The 17463-nt window shown below is 68.3% G+C and overlaps 5 protein-coding genes across 7 annotated transcripts; 2 read left to right on the forward strand and 3 right to left on the reverse strand.

Moving 5' to 3' along the window:
- Positions 1 to 28: 28 nt before the first annotated feature.
- On the reverse strand, positions 29 to 6482 carry LOC130263034 (MHC class II regulatory factor RFX1-like). 3 transcript variants are annotated; one of them, XM_056510474.1, is made up of 18 exons: positions 6282 to 6482; positions 5704 to 5913; positions 5481 to 5566; positions 5065 to 5118; positions 4886 to 4974; positions 4452 to 4776; positions 3774 to 3955; positions 3481 to 3600; positions 3284 to 3399; positions 3083 to 3201; positions 2915 to 3003; positions 2448 to 2599; positions 2113 to 2210; positions 1700 to 1849; positions 1415 to 1623; positions 1186 to 1339; positions 535 to 580; positions 29 to 362 (listed from the first exon to the last, which is right to left on the reverse strand). In XM_056510474.1, exons 2-18 carry the CDS (start codon positions 5903 to 5905, stop codon positions 178 to 180), a joined length of 2376 nt encoding a protein of 791 aa, XP_056366449.1. In that variant the 5' UTR covers positions 5906 to 5913; positions 6282 to 6482; the 3' UTR covers positions 29 to 177. The 3 variants fall into 3 exon arrangements, with proteins under 3 accessions (XP_056366449.1, XP_056366448.1, XP_056366450.1); XM_056510473.1 differs by having other exon boundaries at positions 5481 to 5569; positions 6282 to 6481; XM_056510475.1 differs by lacking the exon at positions 5065 to 5118 and having other exon boundaries at positions 5481 to 5569; positions 6282 to 6480.
- Positions 6483 to 7190: 708 nt separating this feature from the next.
- On the forward strand, positions 7191 to 9439 carry CLPP (caseinolytic mitochondrial matrix peptidase proteolytic subunit). The gene is made up of 7 exons (XM_056510549.1): positions 7191 to 7268; positions 7478 to 7576; positions 7921 to 7992; positions 8082 to 8178; positions 8485 to 8672; positions 8990 to 9095; positions 9174 to 9439. Exons 1-7 carry the CDS (start codon positions 7251 to 7253, stop codon positions 9344 to 9346), a joined length of 753 nt encoding a protein of 250 aa, XP_056366524.1. The 5' UTR covers positions 7191 to 7250; the 3' UTR covers positions 9347 to 9439.
- Positions 9440 to 9714: 275 nt separating this feature from the next.
- ALKBH7 (alkB homolog 7) lies at positions 9715 to 11170 on the forward strand. Its single transcript, XM_056510546.1, has 5 exons — positions 9715 to 10024; positions 10121 to 10291; positions 10491 to 10615; positions 10709 to 10827; positions 11068 to 11170. Exons 1-5 carry the CDS (start codon positions 9731 to 9733, stop codon positions 11139 to 11141), a joined length of 783 nt encoding a protein of 260 aa, XP_056366521.1. The 5' UTR covers positions 9715 to 9730; the 3' UTR covers positions 11142 to 11170.
- Positions 11171 to 11359: 189 nt separating this feature from the next.
- Positions 11360 to 12070, reverse strand: PSPN (persephin). Its single transcript, XM_056510564.1, has one exon. It carries the CDS (start codon positions 11768 to 11770, stop codon positions 11390 to 11392), a length of 381 nt encoding a protein of 126 aa, XP_056366539.1. The 5' UTR covers positions 11771 to 12070; the 3' UTR covers positions 11360 to 11389.
- A 493-nt stretch (positions 12071 to 12563) lies between these two features.
- GTF2F1 (general transcription factor IIF subunit 1) lies at positions 12564 to 17324 on the reverse strand. Its single transcript, XM_056510499.1, is given in 14 exon segments — positions 12564 to 12829; positions 12945 to 13068; positions 13274 to 13409; positions 13525 to 13598; positions 13685 to 13801; positions 13907 to 13971; positions 14320 to 14432; positions 14435 to 14472; positions 14752 to 14936; positions 15254 to 15424; positions 15518 to 15711; positions 16499 to 16571; positions 16891 to 16937; positions 17111 to 17324. Coding segments are annotated over 14 exon segments (1554 nt in total). The 5' UTR covers positions 17123 to 17324; the 3' UTR covers positions 12564 to 12624.
- Positions 17325 to 17463: the final 139 nt, after the last annotated feature.

A 17463-nucleotide genomic window follows, 5' to 3' on the forward strand; every position in this document is an offset into this window, starting at 1 on the left:
GGTCCCCGCGGGTTTTTGTCACCTCCCCCCCCCCACCCCCGGCTCCCCTCCCTCCCCCCCAAAGGGGGCGGGGGCCATCCCCAAGTCCTGCGGGTCCCTTCCCCCCCCGGGGGGGCTTTGGCACGGTCCCGGCGTCGCTTAAGGCACATTGTCCCCCCCGGGGGGGCGCGGGGGGGCTCAGCTGGAGGGCAGGGCCTGCACGAACAGCCCGCGGGGGTCGGCGCGGGGCAGCTTGGCCGGGGGGGGCTCCAGGGGGGGCTCCAAGGGGGGCTCCAGGGCATCGGGGGGCCCCTCGCCCCCAGCCAGCCCCAGCTCCGCCGGCAGCTCCTCGTCGCTCTCCTCTTCCTCCTCCTCCTCCTCGTCTGGGGGGGAGGAACAGTGTGGGGTGAGTGGTGGTGGTGGGGGGGGGGGGCTGCCATCAGCAGGTTCCAGAATTGACCCTCCCGATTAACACTCCGTAATTAATTAACCATAATTAATTAACTGCCCTCCCCGCAGGAGGGGCGTGCAGGGATGGGGGGGAGGGTCACGCACCTTTGTCAGGGTCCTGCGAGTTCAGGGAGCTGGTTAGATTAGCAAACTGCGGGGAGGAAAGGATTGGGGGTCATCTCTGGGGATGTTTGGGGGGGCTGGGCCCCAAAAACATCCCCCTGACCCCTCTGAAAACCCCCCAACACCCACAAGAGTGGACACTGAGCTGCTCCCCAAGGGGATAGAGATGAGTGCTGAGTCCCCCCAAACCTGCCCTGGACCCCCCCAAACCTCTCCTGGACCCCCCAAACCTCTCCTGGACCCCCCCCAAACCTGCCCTGGACCCCCCCCAAACCTGCTCTGGACCCCCCCCAAACCTCCTCTGGACCCCCCCAAACCTCTCCTAGACCCCCCCAAACCTCCCCTGGACCCCCCCAAACCTCTCCTTGACCCCCTCAAACCTGCCCTGGACCTCCCCAAATCTCTCCTGGACCCCCCAAACCTGCTATGGACCCCCCCAAACCGCCCCTGGACCCTCCCAAATCTCTCCTGGACCCCCCCAAACCTCCGCTGGACCCACCCAAACCTCCCCTGGACCCCCCAAACTTCTCCCGGACCCCCCCAAACCTGCCCTGGACCCCCCCAAACCTCTCCCGGACCCCCCCAAACCTCTCCCGGACCCCCCCAAACCGCCCCTGGCCCCCCCGCGCCCACCTCGCCCATGACGGCGATGGGGCAGGTGCCGCGGGCCCGCGCCACGCGCTGCTCCACCAGGTAATACATGTACTCGTCGTAGAGCAGCCGGATCAGGTGGAAGGAGCCGAAGCTGGCGGCGCTGCGCAGGGTCAGGTCCCGGATCACCATCGAGCTGGGGGGGGCACGGGGGTCAGGGGATGGTCGGGGGAGGGTTGGGGTGTGTCTGTGGGATTTGGGGGCCCCTCACCTGTAGAAGGACCACTTGAGCAGGAAGAGCTTGGCGGCGCGGGGCAGCCCGGGCGTGCCCAGGTGCGGGCGCAGCACCCGGCCCACCACGGCGTCCAGCCAGGCCGCCCACTGCTCCAGCGAGTGCTGCTGCCCCAGCGTGGCCTTGAAATCCTGCTCCAGGCGCTGCACCACCCGCGCCTCGCAGCGGCACACCCAGGCCGCCTGCTCCTGCGGGGCAGGACGGGCGGTGGCACCGGGCGGGGACCCCGGCCCCGCCCAGCCCCGTTTGGGGCTCCCCCCTCACCTGGACGTTGGCGAAGTCGACGCGGTTGAGGTCGCTGAGCATCTGGCTGATCTGGGCCGTGTTCTGCAGCACGGCCCGCGCCGCCTGCGCCAGGTGGTTCAGGGACGTGTAGCGCCGCAGGGTCTGCGCGAAGGCGCCGGCTGCTGCTGCCTGCGGGGGAGCTGCGGGTTCGGGGCGGGGGCACCGGGCACCCCCAGCCCTGCCCGGAGACCAGGGACCCGCCCCCGGCCCCCCAAACATCCAGCACAACCCCCCAAACATCCAGCACAACCCCCCAAACCTGCGACTCTCACCCCCTCCCAGCCCCCTCAAACCCCTCTGTAAGACCCTTAACGCCCCCACAAAGTTCCCCAGGGTTCCCCCAAAGTTCCCCAGGGTTCCCCCAAAGTTCCCCAGACCCCCCCCGAGCCCACCTTGACTCGGACCATCTCCTCGGGCATGCTGACCATGGCGTTCCCCAACCAGCTCTCCAGGCTCTTGGCGAAGTTCCGGATTGCCTGGGTCAAGGCACCTGGAAAGGGGAGGCAAAAGAGAGAGTGGGGGCGCGGGGGGGGCTAATCTGGGGGGCCTTTGAGGGGCCACAAGGAACTTGGGGGGTGCGGGTGAGGGTTTGGGGGTGTGGATTCTCTCTGGAAGCGTTTGAGGAAAGGTGAACGCTGCGGGAGGGTGTTTGGGGGCCGTGCCAGGTTAGGGGAGTTCTCTGAGGGTTTAAGGGGTTCTGGGGGCTCCGGAGGATTTGGGGGCTCACTGGGGATGGGGCGCAGCACGTCGGGCACCAGGATCTCCACCAGCCCCTGGTACAGGGCGTGGTCGCAGTCGCGCACCCAGCGCAGCACGGGCTCGTGCCGGGCCAGCAGCAGCAGCCGCCGCCGGGGCAGGCGCCGCTCCGCCTCCTCCTGCCTGCGGAACGGGGGGGCCGGGGTCACCCCAAAGCCTGGGGAGGACCCCCTGCAGCCCCACAGCACCCCCACATCCCACCCCAGCTGCCCCAAAGCCATCTGCACCCCACATCCCGGGATCTGGGACACTCTGTGCTGGGAGGAACCCCCCGCGACTCAGCACTCCCACACCCACGGGACCCCCAAATCCTGCTGTCCCTCCACGTCCCCCCAGCGTCCCACGGCACGACGAACCCAGAATGAGCCTGCAGAACCCCGCCCGAACCGGCAGAACCCCGCCCGAACCGGCAGAACCCCGCCCGATCCCTCCACTCACGCCTCAGTCTCGCCGCTGCAGCGCCAGAAGCTTTTCCAAAGCATCTCCACCAGCGAGAACTGGAGATTGATCATCACATCCACGATGGCCTTGGAGGGGCACAGGGCGATCAGGGGGGCCCCTGGAGGCGGGCAGGGGGTGGTTTTGGGGGTCCGGGGGGGCTCCTACCTCGCAGTGCTCCCGGTAGAGCTGCTGGAACGTGCGCAGGTCCTCGGCCCCCGCGCCCTCGGGGAGCCCCTTCCCCTGCACGTTGATCTCGGGGAACTCCGGCAGCGTGCGGGAGGCGTCTGCGGGGATCAGAGCGGGGTCAGGGGGGCTCCCCGAAATCGGGGAGGGGTTCTTGGGGTGCACAGCTGTGGGAGCGCTCACCCAGGAACTGCTGGTACTGCTGCACCTGGGCGCTGATGTCGGGGACGCCGGGAGGGGCCGGCGCTGAGGACACGCCGTTGGTGACGCCCCCCTCCATCTTCTGCACGGGTTTGAGGCTGTGGGGGGCGGCAAGAGGGGGAGGATCAGCGGGGTTCGCGGGGGGGGGATCGGAGAGGGGAGATGGGGGCGCCCCTCACCGCTGTTTCTGGGCGAAGGGCTGCTGGCGCATGGCCAGGTGCTGCTGGTCCTCCACGAGCCGCAGCAGCGGCGACCCCGCCTTGATGCGCAGCCCGTAGTAGTGGTACTTGGAGTTCCCCCTGGAAAACGGGAGGGAATTCCGGGGTGGGGGGCTCGGGGGTCTCCCTCGGGCAGGGGCACGCGAGGGAGCCGCGCACACTGCGGGAGCTGCGGCGGCTCCGCCCCGCCCCTCCCCGCGCGGGATTTCACGGCGCTTTTTGGGGGGCGGTTTCGGGGTTTTGGGGGCGCTGACCTGGTGCCGAGGCGCCGCGTGCGCAGCCCCATGAACACGGAGCGGATGAGCTTCCCGAAGGAGGCGGCGTTGACGGGCTCCAGCTTGTGGCCCTGGCAGTGCAGCAGGTAGTGGCAGTACAGGGCGCTGCGGGGCAGGCTCACCCCCTCGGCCGTCTCGTAGTTGTCCAGCAGCCACTGCACCTGCGGGGGCAAAACTGGGGGGGGTCATCCGCGCCCCAAAAAGTGCCCCCGACCCCTCCCTTCCCACCTGCGCCACACCCACCCCAGAGCCCCTTTTCTGGCGGGTTTGGCCCCGCAATCTCGAGGGGATGGTTGTGAGGAGTCCCGGGTGCTGTCCCAAAGCTCCCAGTTTCCTTCCCAAAATCTTATATTTCCCTCATGCATCTCCATTTTCCCCCCTAAACCCCCCATTCCACCCCTAAGTATTTCCTCCCACACCTCTCTTCTTTCTCCAAACGGGATTTCCCCCACACCTCCCGCTTTGCCCCAACTCTCCCATTAACCCCCAACCCTCCTGATTTCTCTCTTTTCCCCTCCCAAACCTCCTGAATTCCCCCCCAAACCGCTCAGGCAAAGCCCCCCCCGCCCCCCTCGAGAGAGCCGCGTCCCCTCCTGTCCCCGACGCCCACCCCCCGTGTCCCCCCCAGCCCCGGGGTCCCCCCGATTGGGGTCTCACCGTGGCGGGGGAGGCGCGGGTGGTGTGAGCGTAGGCGGCGCCGCCCCCCCCCATGTACCCCCCCTGGATGACGTAGGTGCCCCCGCCGGGGGTTCCGGGGGTCCCGGTGCCGCTCTGGGGGGGGGGGGCGGGGGGGCTCCCCAAAATCTGTCCCCCGGCCACGTACATGGGCACGGGGGCGCTGGCGGGGGGGGCCTGCGAGCTGGCCGGGGGGGGAGGCGGGGGGGGACTGGGCTGCACCGCAGCCCCCCCGGCCCCCTCGAAGTAGCCCCCCGAGTTCTGCCCGAACAGCGGCGTCTCGGCGAACGGGAACGAGCCCGAGCGGCTGCGGGGGGAAAGCACAGGACGGGCAGGGGGAGGGGTCAGACAGCCCTGGAGACCCCCCCCCACCCCACCACGGGGGGGGTTGTGTGGGGAGGGTGGGGGGCACTCACATGGCGCCGGCGGGGTACGAGCCGTCCCCCCCCTCCACGTAGGACACGGGGGTGGGGAACACGTGCTGCACGGGGGGCAGCTGCTGCACCTGGGGGGACACACACGGCGGGGGGGGGTGGGGGGTCAGCGGGGGGCACCCCCCAACACCCCCCGTCCCCCCCGAACGGCCCCCGCTCACCTCCTGCGGGGTGCCGGGCTTGGGGGCGGCCGTGGCGCTGGGGGCTGGGGAGCGCTGGGGGCACAGGGGGGGCACCCCCGGTTCAGCCCCAGTTTAACCCTTCTCAGCACCACCTGAACCCCGCTTCACACCCGTTCCGGCCCAGCCCACCCCGGCTCGCTCCCGTTTGATTCCAATTCTCGCCCTTCTCATCCCATTTCGCCCCGTTCCACCCCAGCTTTATCCCAATTCACCCCCTATCACCCCGTTCCAGCCCCATTCCAAATCCATTTTAACCCCACTCCCGCCTCACTGTACCCCATTTCTGCCCACTTCAGGCAACTTCAGCCAAATGTTACCCCCTTCCAGCCCATTCGATCTGCATTTCGCCCCACTCCAGTCCCAATTTCGACCCATTTCTCCCCTGTTTTTCGCACCTGCTGCGCCCCCGGGCTGGGCCCGGGCTGGGGGGGCGCGGGGGGGGCGGGGCTGCCCTCGGCGCCCTCCGGGGGCCGCAGCCCCTCTGCTTTGGGGACAAAAACGGCACATTCGGGTCAGACTTTGGGGCTCTCCCCAGCTCCGGGGTCGCCCCCAGAAGCGGGGGGGAGGGTGACAGAGGGCGGGTTTTGGGGCACACCGCGCTGGATTCGGGGCGCTCACCCGCCACGGTGACCACGATGAACTGCTGGGCGGGGGGCGCGGGCGCGGGGGGCGCCGGGGGGGGCGCGCCGGGGGCGGAGCCTCCCGGCAGCTCCGCCCCGAAAGGGGCGGTGCCGGCGGGGGGCGGTGCCGAGGGCGGCGGCTGCTGCTGCTGTGACGTCGTCGCCGTCAGCTCGGTGACGTAGGAGGGTTGGGTCGCCATGGCGACGTCTAGGGCGGTGACGTCATGGTGATGGGTGACGTCAGGGCAGGATTGATGTCACCGCGGGGGAAAAGGGCGATGCTATCCCCGCACGTGACATCCCGCGTGACGTCACGACAAACACAGCGCCAGGGATGCCCACGAGTGACGTCACGACTCCCTTGTGACATCACTGCGCGGGAGGGGGCGTGTCCAGCCGCGACCCGCGCGCCCACATTGGCTCCCGCCCCCCGCCCCGCCTCGCCATTGGCCCGTCCGCCCGCCAATCGCGCGCCGCGCTCAAGCCCCGCCCTCCCCGCCCAGGCCCGCTGCCCCCCCCCCCCCGCTCCCCCCTTCACCCCCCCGCCGCCATTTTGGCGGCGCCGCTCGGACCCACCTGCCCGCGGCCGCCGCCGGGGCCCCGCGCGGGCTCCGCCTGCCCCCGGTGCCGCGGCTGCTGCTGCCGGCGGGGCCCGACGGAGCGGGGGGCAGCGGCGGCAGGGGCCGGGCCGGGCCGGAGCGCGGTCGCCACGGTGACCGTGGCTATGGCGGCCTCCCTGGTCCCTCACCGGGGCAACTGTTGCTACCCGCCTCGGCGGCGGGCGGGGCCGGCCGCGCACGTCCCGCCCCCATCTCCCATTGGCTGGCACTCTGCGCTGACGCGCGCTGGTTGGTTAATCCACGCGTCACTCCGCGTAAGCCCCGCCCCTCGATTGTCTCATTGGTTATTCGGTGCGTCTATCAGCGCTTCCTGAGGGAGGTGTGGGGGCGGGGCCACGCGGGGAGCTGGCGCAAAGCCATTGGCCAGCGCGGCTGCCGATCAGCGCGAGGGGCACGCGCGCCGAGGGGCGCGAGGGCTGCCGGGAGATGTGGTCTCTGGCGGCAGAGGTGCCTCGTGACGTCACGGAGGCGTGACGCCATCGCCGGGCTGTTTTCACGGCGTTCCTCGCTAACTGGCGCTGCCATGGCGAGGTTTTTAATCAGGCTGTGGCGGGGAGAACGGGTGGTTTAATCGGGGAATGAAACGGGGGTTCAGCCGCTGGGATTTCGCGACCGAGGGGCGCAGCCTGTGCCTGAGGGCATTCCTAAGGCCCTGCTTTCCGCGGGCCGCTGTAACGGCTGCAACTCCTCTGCAGAGCCGTGCCGGGCCCGGATAGGCCGCAGGTGCGAGGGGCGCCCCCAGCTCAGCTTCCGGCGCCGCGGAGCACGACGGGAATCGTAGTCTCGAGGTGCATCACGTGACGGGCGGCACCGCCCACTGGGGGGCGGGGTCACGGGGGGGTCACGGCCGCGAGGGGGCGTGGTCGGCGGGAAGCGATGTCACGTGCTCGCGTGTCACGTGTGCCCCGAGCGCTTCCGGGGCGCCATGGGGCCGGGGGTGGCGGTGAGGGGCGGGGGGTCCCGGGTCGGGGGGCGGCTCCCGGCGTTCCCTCGGTGCGGGGCGAACCCCGGGGGAGTCCCGGTGCTGGGTGTCCCACTGTGCAGGGTCTCGGTTTCGGGGGGAGAGGGGTGTCCCGGTTCTGGAGGGTTTTTGGGGTTTTTGTTGTGGGGGCTGGGCTCGGGGGTCTCGCTGATTCCCCCTTTCCCCACCAGCGCTCCCTCCGCTGGGCCTGGGCCGGCGCCCGGCGCTGCCTGCACAGCACGGTCCCCGCCCGCGCCCCCCCGCTCATCCCCATCGTGGTGGAGCAGACGGTGAGTGGTGGGGGGGGAGGGGGCGCCCCTGTGACCCCCGAACCCCCTCGACCTCCTTCGCACCCCACAAACCCACCTAACCCGCCCCAAACCCCTCCGAGCCCCCTTCCAGCATCCCCCTCCTTGTTCCCCCCGGTCCTCCAAACTTCCAGCCCCATCCCAGCCCCCCCTTTTTTTCCCCCAGACCCACTCCCGGACCCCCTTTTCACCTGGGGGTCGCACGGGCACCATCAGTGCAGGGGTTTCCGTCTGTCGTGACCCTTGGCGACCCCCCAAGTCCTCCAAGCATTCCTCCAGACCTCTGACCCCCCCGAAACCCCCCTGACCCCCCTTTTCGCCGCCAGGGCCGGGGGGAACGAGCCTACGACATCTACTCGCGGCTGCTGCGGGAGCGCATCGTGTGCGTCATGGGGCCGGTGGGTACCCGCGGGCGGGGGGCTCCAGAGCTGCCCCTCAGCGTCCTGGGGACCCCCCCTGACCCCTCTGCGCTCCCCCCTCCCTCCAGATCGATGACAGCCTGGCCAGCCTGGTGATCGCCCAGCTGCTGTTCCTGCAGTCCGAGAGCAACAAGAAACCCATCCACATGTACATCAACAGCCCCGGTGAGGCTGGGGAGGGGCTGGGGGACCAAGAGGAGGGGTTTGGAAGAGGGCTGCGGGTCTTAAAGGGGAGACGGGACCACCTGGAGGAGGTTGTGGACCCCTAAACCCTCCCCCTCACTGCGGGCAGAAAGGGGAGGGTTGGGGGAATTTGTGGGGTCAAGGGGGTGTCCACCCCCAGCAGGGGCTCGGCGACCCTAGAACCCGAATGGGGCTCGGGACTGCCGGGGCTGCCGTGGATCTCTGCCGGGGGTGGGGGGGTGGTGCGGATGGTTTGGGGCTGTCCCTAACGGGCTTTTCCCCGCCCAGGGGGCTCGGTGACCTCGGGGCTGGCCATCTACGACACGATGCAGTACGTGCTGACCCCGGTGTGCACGTGGTGCGTGGGGCAGGCGGCCAGCATGGGCTCGCTGCTGCTGGCGGCCGGCGCGCCCGGCATGCGCCACGCGCTGCCCAACGCCCGCATCATGGTGCACCAGCCCTCGGGGGGGGCCCGGGTACGGCCCCCCAGCCCCGCGGGGCCGGGGAGGGGCGGGAAGGGGGCTGGGGAAGGGCGGGGGGTGGGGGTGTGGGGGTTTGAGGATGGGGAGGGGGGGCAAGGGATTGGGGAGATTCTGAAATGTGGGAGTGCAGGAATGGGGAGGGGGGTGTTCTCCATGTGGGTGTGTGTGGGGAGGGGGGGGTCTGAAAGATGGGGGATAAAGGGGTGGAGGAAGACATGCTGGGACCCCCTAGGGGATGCTGGGGTGGGTGGCCATGGGCTGGAGATGCCCCAAACTCACCCTGACCCCCCCCCCCGAACTCCCCCTCTCAGGGCCAGGCCACTGACATCGCCATCCAGGCCGAGGAGATCCTGAAGCTGAAGCGCCAGATCAACGGGCTCTACGCCAAACACACGGGGCAGCCACTGCCCGTCATCGGTGAGGTACCCCCAAAACCCTGCAGGACCCCCCCGTTTCCCCTGGACATACCCCTGACCCTCCCCCGACCCTCCCCAGAAGCCGCCATGGAGCGGGACCGGTACCTGAGCCCGGTGGAGGCGCAGGAGTTCGGGCTCCTGGACCAGGTGCTGGTGCATCCCCCGCCACGTGGGGAGGACGAGCCCCGGCTCGTGCAGAAGGAGCCCCCCAGCAGCCCGTCTGCGCCCCCCCAAGTGCCCCCAGCATGCTGAGACCCCCTGGCAGTGCTGGGGCAGTGGGGGAGCTCTGGGATCCCCTTCCCCCCCCTGTGTTCCTGTGTGGAAATAAAGGGCTGTGGAACCCAAGTGAGTCCTGGAGGGATTCTGGGGGGAGTCAGAGTCATGCTGGGGGCTGGGAGGGACGGTTGAGTGGGGGCAAGGAGTCACTGGAGGGGTGGAGAGGCAGGGTACGGGGGACATGGGAGAATTTGTGGGGTCTGTGAATGGTTTGGGGAGCGAGTGAGAGACCTGGGGGGGCCCAGGAGGGGGTCTGGGTTTGGGGGCTTCCGAGTCCTCCCGGCCGCCAGGGGGCGCCCTCCGCGTGCGCTCGGCCCGGGGTCCTCCCGGCCGCCAGGGGGCGCCTGCCGCACTCCCGTCATGCATCGCGCGCGCGGCCTGTGCCGGGCGGGGGTCGCCGCGGCCCTCGGGGGGTCCCGGGCGCTCTCGGCGGTTCCCGCCGCCGGTTCCGCCGGTCCCGGGGCAGGGTTGGGCCCCGAGGCCGAGGCGGACCCGGCGCTGCTCCGCGCCAGCAGCCCCGAGCTGGCGCGGCGGCTCCGCGGGCTCGCGCTGGTCCGGGGCGGCTTCGTGAGCGAGGCGGAGGCGGCGGAGCTGCTGCGGGAGGTGGAGCCGGGGCTGCGGCGGGGGCGGTACCAGAGCGACCACTGGGACCGGGTGAGGGGCTCGGGGGGTCGGGGTTGGCCATCGGAAGGTCGCGTCGCTGCTCGGAGGTCAAAGGTCCGAGCTGACCCCTCCCGTTCGTCCCGCCAGGCCATCACCGGTTACCGGGAGACCGAGCGCGGCCTGCGGGGCGGCGCGGGGCGGGCGCTGCTGCTCCGGGTCACCCCCGCCTTCCCCGCCCGCCGCCCCCCACGGCCCAGCGCCCACGTCCTGGACCTGCTGCCCGAGGGCTGCGTGGGGCCGCACGTGGACAGCGTTAAGGTGGGGGGCTCGGGGGTCCTGGGGGGCTCGGGGGTCCCGGGGGGGATTTTGGCCGTGCCCGGGTCGGTTGCCGGGTGGGGAGGGGTTGGAGATCCCCGGTGGGTTTGGGAGAGCCCGAGGGGAGTTTTCGGTGGGGAAGTTTCGGGAATCCCGGAGTGGTTTTGAGGGGTCTCAGGTGCATCTTCGCCCCCCTCCCCAGTTCTGCGGCTGCACCATCGCGGGGGTGTCACTGCTGTCCCCCAGCGTCCTGCGGCTCCAGAGCCTCCGGGACCCCCAGGACTGGCTGGAGCTGCTGCTGGAGCCGGGGTCCCTCTACGTGCTCCGGTGGGTTTGGGGGCTCCCTTGGGAACTCCCCGTGGAGGTTTTGGGAACCCCTGGGGAAAATCTGAAGACCCCCTGACCCCCGATCCCCTCCAGGGGTGCTGCCAGGTACGACTTCACCCACGAGATCCTCCCGGACGAGCAATCGTTTTTTGGGGGGCTCCGGGTGCCGCGGGGGCGCCGGGTGGCCCTGATCTTCCGCAACGACCCCCCTGGTGAGAACCCCCCAAAACCCCCCCGGGACCATTCTGGGGAGAGCGTGGTACTGCAAGAGCCCCCCTCAGCAGGTCCCCAAATTTCCCCTAAGACCCCAAACTCCCCCCAAGCCCCACCTGGCGTGCCCCAAACCCATCTGGGACTCCCTTAAAACCCCGTAAACATCCCCAGGGACCCCCAAACCTCCCAAAGAACCCCGAAATCCCCCACTGACCGTCACTGTTTTCCCCTCACCCCAGAGACTCCTCCGGACCCTCTCAGCGACCTCCCAGCGTTTATTGAGGACCCCCAGGACCCTCCACCCCCGAAATGAGCTCCCCCAATAAACAACGATCCCCTGCACTCGGTTCTCGGGGGGCTGTTTTGGGGGAGGAGCCTTTGGGGAACTCCCAAACCCCCCCGAGCTGACAGCCAGGGGTGATTTTGGGGCTGGCTGAGGGACCCCCAAACCCCCTCCCCGGCAGATGGGGAGGAGTTTTGGGGGAGGAGTTTTGGGGGAGGTAGTTTTGAAAGTTCTGACCGGCAGGGGGAGGGGTCAGGGGGGTTTTTTGAGGAGGGGTCTCACCCCAGGCAGGCGCAGGCCCCCGCCGAGAGCCGCGGCAGCCGCTGCCAGCGCAGCCCCGAGTCCAGGAACACCACGTCCTCGTAGCGGGTGGGGCGGCAGCACGGGCCCCCCCCGGGCCCCCCCGGGCCCAGCACGGCCCCCAGCGCCAGCCCGTGCAGGGTGGGGGGCGCGGGGCAGCCCCCCCCGCAGTAGCGGAACACCACGGTCTCGGGGGAGGGGTACCCCAGCCCCAGCGCCCCCACCCCCACCGAGACGCTGCGCAGCCCGCAGGGGGGGGCGGGGGCCGCGGGGGGGGCGCGGCAGGGCCCGGGCAGCAGCAGCAGCAGGAGGAGGAGGAGGAGGAGGAGGAAGGAGCAGGAGCGCACCGGCCTCGCCATCCTGAGCACCTCCAGGGTTTCTGAGCCACCCCCCAAACCCCAAGGGGATTTATGGGGTGCGGAGGGGGAGGGGCTGGGAGAGGGAGGGGGAGGGGGTTAACCCTGAGCTCCCCGAGGGGCTTTGGGAGGGCACTGACCCCACCCTGCCAGGGGAAATTTGGGGGAGGAAAAGGCAGCAGGGACCCCCCGTCACCCTGAAAATTGGGGGGATGTGACACCCCACCCTTGCCCAGGGGTTTGGGGGAGGCATTTGGAGAGTGGAGACCCCCCCCAGGAAAACAGCTTGGGGGGGTGGTCAGGATCTCACCCCAAATAACTGGGCACCCCCAAACAACTGCCCACACCCCCATGGCTATTCTGGGGTGAAACCCCCTGGGGGAGGGAGGGAATTCTCCCCCACCCCCAAAGGCAGGGGGGTCATGGGGGGATTCATTCTTGGGGGGGCTCAAAGCCTCTCCCAGGGCTGGAACATTCCAGCACTGTGGGGGGTTTGGGCCTGGCACAAAGTAGAGGAAAAAAAAGCCTAAAAATAGCAAAGAATCCCAATTCTGACCCAAAAAAAGACACAGATGGTGGGGGGGGAGTCTTTTCCCTGCCCCAACCTCAGGGAAATTCCAGGATCCCCAAATTCCTGGGGAGGGGGAGGGAAGCAGTGAGTTCGTTCCTGGAATTTGGGAAGGAGGATGGGGGGCAGGGGTGGATTTGGAATGGTGAGGGGAGGTTGGGAAAAACAGGGGGGGTCCCGTGGGATATGGGGGAGGAATCCCTCAGGATTTTTTGGGTTTCCTGGCCAGGAGATGCCTCTAAACGACCCTGGGGCTGCACTGGGGGCTCGCTGGCGGTTTTTGGGGTCCCTACTCTTTGAGGAAGAAGTGCATCTTGTCGGCGATGAGCTTGCGCTCGGGGTCCAGGCGCTTGAGCAGCTGCGCCAGCGCGTTGACGGTGGCGTCGCTGCTCAGCCCCGTGCGCTTGGTCTGGAACTTCTTGAGCAGGTCCTTGGTGGTCATGGGCTTGCGGGACAGGTAGCGGCGCACGGCCTCCTCCGTCAGCTGCACCTCGCTGGGGCGGGCCAGAGGGGTCAGTGAGGGGTCAGTGGGGTCAGTGAGGGGTCAGTGGGGTCAGTGAGGGGTCAGCAGGGCTGGGCTCCCACAGCCCCCGAATCCCCCAGACTCACCCGCTGCTCGGGGTCGATTTCCCCGAGTGGGGCTGGGGTGTGGATTTGCCAGATGGGGGCCCCGGCTCCGCCTTCAGCCTCTTCTGGGGAGGGGGCTCCGACCCCCCCGGGGCTGCCCGGCGGCCTGGGGGAGACAAGGAGAGAAGTGGGGGCTCTTTGGGGGGGTCCCCAGGAGGGAGTCACAGTGTCCCTGTGACCCTCCCCAAGTGTCCCCCAGCCCCTCAAAACTTCATCCCGAGACCCCCTCAATACCTCCCCAAATCCTCCAGACCCCCTCCCTGGAGCCCCAGCTTTGTCCCAGACCTCCAAATATCCCCCCCAATCCCTACCTTGCTCCAGCCTGGCAGCTGCAGCCCGCAGGGTCCCCCCAGCACCCCCCGAGTCCGTGGGGGTCCCGGGCCGGGAGCCCCCCCTGGAGCTGCTGCCTGAAGCCCTGCGCTCCCGCTTGGGGGGGGTCTTCTTCTTCTGGGGGGGGAAGGAGAAACAGGGAAGGGTCAGGGGGTGTCCAGTGCCCCCGTGGGACCCCCAAGCAGCCCCCAAAGGCCGCCTGGAGGGGTGGGGCCCCGGGACCCCCCCTCACCGCCATGAACAGCGCCGAGGACGTCTCGCTGTCGATGTCGCTCTCCTCCGAGGTCTGCGACTCGTCGCTGCTTTCTGGGGGTTGGTGACGTCACAAACCCGGTTCTGTGGGGGTTTCTCCCCAATTCCTGCCATGGGGGGGTTGTTAAGGGAGGTCTTACCTCTCTTCTTCTTCTTCTCCTGGGGAGTGGGGGTTGCTTTTCCCTCCTCCTCCTCCTCCTTCTCCTCTGCCTTCTCCTCCTCGCTCTCCTCGCTGCTCTCGCTCGCCTCGTCGATGCCTTTGTTGGGGGGGGATCCTGAGGATCTTGGACTCCAAAAATCCCCCCCCAGTTCCCCCTCAGGAATTGGAGGTCCCAGGGGTCCCACCCTCTCCCCAACCCCACCTTTTGGGCCTTCCTCTTCCTCCTTGGGTGCTTTGGCTTTGCCGGCCTCTTCCTCACCGGAGCTGCTGCAGGACAAAGGGGGACTGGGGAGCTCAGGAGGGGCCTGGGGGGATTTGGGGGTCCCTGGGAGGCGTTCTGGGGTCCCTGGGAGAATTTCAGCATCCCTGGGGAGCTTTAGTGGGGGACACTTCTGGTGGGCAGTGCAACTGAGGGCGTCACCCCCCCAATATCCCCCCAGGGTGTCATGAAACCCCCTCAATAACCCCAAAATCCTCCCAGGCCCCTCAGGACTGCCCTCCCAAGCTCTCCCCAGAGGAGCCACAAGCCCTCCCTGTGCTCCCCAAAAGCCACCCAAGAACCCCCCAGGAACTGCCAGGACCCCCTGAATCCCCTGCAGGGACCCCCAGCCCCACCTGGAGCCGTCAGACATGTAATCCACCTCCTGGCCCTCGAAGTCACCGTCGTCACTGTCCTCCAGGGCCTCGTCCTCTGAGCCCTTCCTGCCCTTCCTCTTCTTCCTCTTGGGCCGCCCCCCCCCGCAGCCTTCGGCCTCGCTGCCTTCTCCCCTGGCAATTCCAGGCGTTTGGGGGGAATTCAGGGGGATGGGGGCAGGATTCTGTGGCTTTGGGGCATTTCAGGGGAGGATTTGGAAAGGTTTGGAGGGGTTTAGAGAAGATCTGTGGGCTTTAGGGAGGATTGGGGTGGGGTTTTAGATAGATTTTGGGGCTTCCCTCCTCATGCTTGGCCTCGCTTTTCTCAGAACAGGAGTGCTTGGGGTGGATTTGGGGGGGATTTTGGAGAGATGTGAGGAGGATTCTGTGGGATTTTGGGATTTCCCCTCTCACCCTCAGCCTCGCTGCCCTCGCTTTCCTCGGAGCTGAGCTCCAGATCCTCCTCCAGGTCGTGGATCCGGAGCCCTCCACCCTTGCCTGGGGCCTTCCTCCCCTTGTCCTTGTCCTCCTCCTCCTCGTCCTGGTCTCGCAGGCGCCGCTGCTGCATGATGCTGAAGTGGTTCAGCACCTTGTTCCTCCTGGGGGTGTTGAGGGGGCTCAGCAGGGCTGGGAGGGGATTTGGGGGGGCTCAGCAGGGCTGGGAGGGGATTTGGGGGAGCTCACAGGTGCTGGGGGGGGCTGGAGCAGAATTTGGGGTGTGTGGGAGGTTATTTGGGGAGGCTTTGAGGGGATTTGAGAGTGGATTTAGGGGGCCAGGGTGGGGTCCTGGAGGATTCCTTAAAGGGATTTCGGGGTCTGGGAGAATATTTGGGGGGCATTTCAGCCATCTTGGAGGGGACTCGGGGGGGGTCTGGGAGAGAATCTGAGGGACCTTGGAGGGGATTTTTGGGATCACCTCTCCCACTCCTCCTCGGCCTCCTCGGCAGTCAGCGTGCGGTGCCGGGCCAGGGGGGTGAAGTTGTACCAGTTCCTGACGGGAAAGGCCTCGAAGGCGCCGTCGGGGCACTGGGTGAACACGTAGTAGGAGGCGTTTTCTGTCACGCCGCCCTTCTTCACCCCCCGGAACCTGCGAGAGCGGGATCAGCACCCCAAACCCGCACAGCTGCCCCAGACTCCTGCTCTTCCCTCTCCTTCACCTCCCCTTCCCGTCCCCGCTCACTTCCTGCCGGTTTTCCCGTTGACCCTGAGCAGCCAGGGCTGGTCCTCGGCCCGGAACTCCCGCAGCACGATCCCGTATTTCTTCCTGCGCGCCTCCTCGCGCAGCTTGCGGTGGAACTCGCTGCCGGCGCCCGACTCGGGCAGCTCCTCCTCGGCGTAGATGCGCTTGTTGCTCATGTCGCGCTCCATGCGCGCCTGCGGGCGGCAGGGCGGGGCCCAGATCCCAAACCAGGGCATCAGATCCCACTGCTGGGGCAGGGTGGGTCCCCAAATCCCAAACCGGGCACCAGATCCCACTGCTGGGGCAGGGTCAGATCCCAAATCCCAAACCGGGCACCAGATCCCACTGCTGGGGCAGGGCGGGGCCCAGATCCCAAACTGGGCCCCAGATCCCACTGCTGGGGCAGGGTGGGTCCCCAGATCCCAAACTGGGCCCCAGATCCCACTGCTGGGGCAGGGTCAGACCCCAAATCCCACTGCTGGGGCAGGGCGGGGCCCAGATCCCAAACCAGGGCATCAGATCCCACTGCTGGGGCAGGGTCAGACCCCAGATCCCACTGCTGGGGCAGGGTCAGACCCCAAATCCCACTGCTGGGGCAGGGTCAGACCCCAAATCCCACTGCTGGGGCAGGGTCAGACCCCAAATCCCACTGCTGGGGCAGGGCGGGCCCCAGATCCCAAACTGGGCACCAGATCCCACTGCTGGGGCAGGGTGGGTCCCCAAATCCCAAACTGGGCCCCAAATCCCACTGCTGGGGCAGGGTGGGTCCCCAAATCCCAAACCAGGGCACCAGATCCCACTGCTGGGGCAGGGCGGGTTCCCATCCCAAACCTGGGCCCCAAATCCCACCAGGACCCCAAATCCTGCCTGGTCCCCAAATCCCAGCTGACCCCCACAGGGACTGACCCCAAATCCGACCATTCCCAACCCAAATCCTGCCAGCTGAGTGGGGAAGGGTCCGGGACCCCAAAGACCCCTCACCTGTGCCCAGGTGCTCAGGGTCACTCTGTCAGCGCTGTTGAAGGCCATGATGTTGTAGCGTTTTGGGGTGTTCCTGGGGGGGAGGCAAAAAGACCCCTCAGATTCCCCCTGACAACCCCAGAGACCCCCCCAAAACAACCCCTGAGCCCCTCCGGCCCCTTCAAACCATCTGAGACCCCCAAACCACCTCAAACCTCCCAAATCTGACACCCCTAAATCCCCTCCACCGAGATGCTCAGAACAACACCCGAGACCCCCCAAAGCAGCTGAGAGCTCCCCAAATCTGACACCCCCAGACCCCCTAAATCTCTCCGGTTTTCCCCTGGGCATCCCCAAACCATTCTCGAGCCCCCCCAAACCCTCAGTGTCGCCCCGAAGACCCCCCCACTCACTTGGGCACCCTGACCACGTACTCGGTGACCACCTGGGAGCTGCTGCCCTGCGGGACAAACGCGGTTTGGGGGAGTCCCCGAGGGGCTCTGGGGAGGCCCGGGGGGACCCCCAGGAGATTTTTTGGGGGGTTAGGGGTGAAGGGTTCGGGGGACCCGCAGGGGGTCCCTGAGGAGGTTCGGGGGATGCCGGGGAGGGTCTCTGGGAGCGCCCCCCACTCACCAGCGCGGCCATCGCGGCGGCGAGCGGGGGGCGCGCTCCCGGATCCGGCTGAGGGGGGATCCTGGGCGGGAAGGAGGGGGCGAGTCAGGGCCTGGGGAACCCCAAAACCGGGACTGGTTCAAAGCGGGGACCCCCGGAGGAGATTTCAGGGATCCCCGGGATCCCCCAACGCTCCCCGGGCCCCGCCCGCTCCGGCTGCGCTTCCGCCGGAAAGCGGCGTCACCTGACCGGAACTACGTCACGGCGCAACACCCCACGTGACAACCCTGGCCCGCCGATGCGTCACCATGGCAACGGCGGAGGCCCGGGCCCAAACCCCGATAATTTCATTTCAAATCCCCGTTTTTGCAGCC

This window comes from Oenanthe melanoleuca, chromosome 25 (assembly GCF_029582105.1).
Source record: "Oenanthe melanoleuca isolate GR-GAL-2019-014 chromosome 25, OMel1.0, whole genome shotgun sequence".
In the NCBI taxonomy this organism is placed as follows: Eukaryota; Metazoa; Chordata; class Aves; order Passeriformes; family Muscicapidae; genus Oenanthe; species Oenanthe melanoleuca.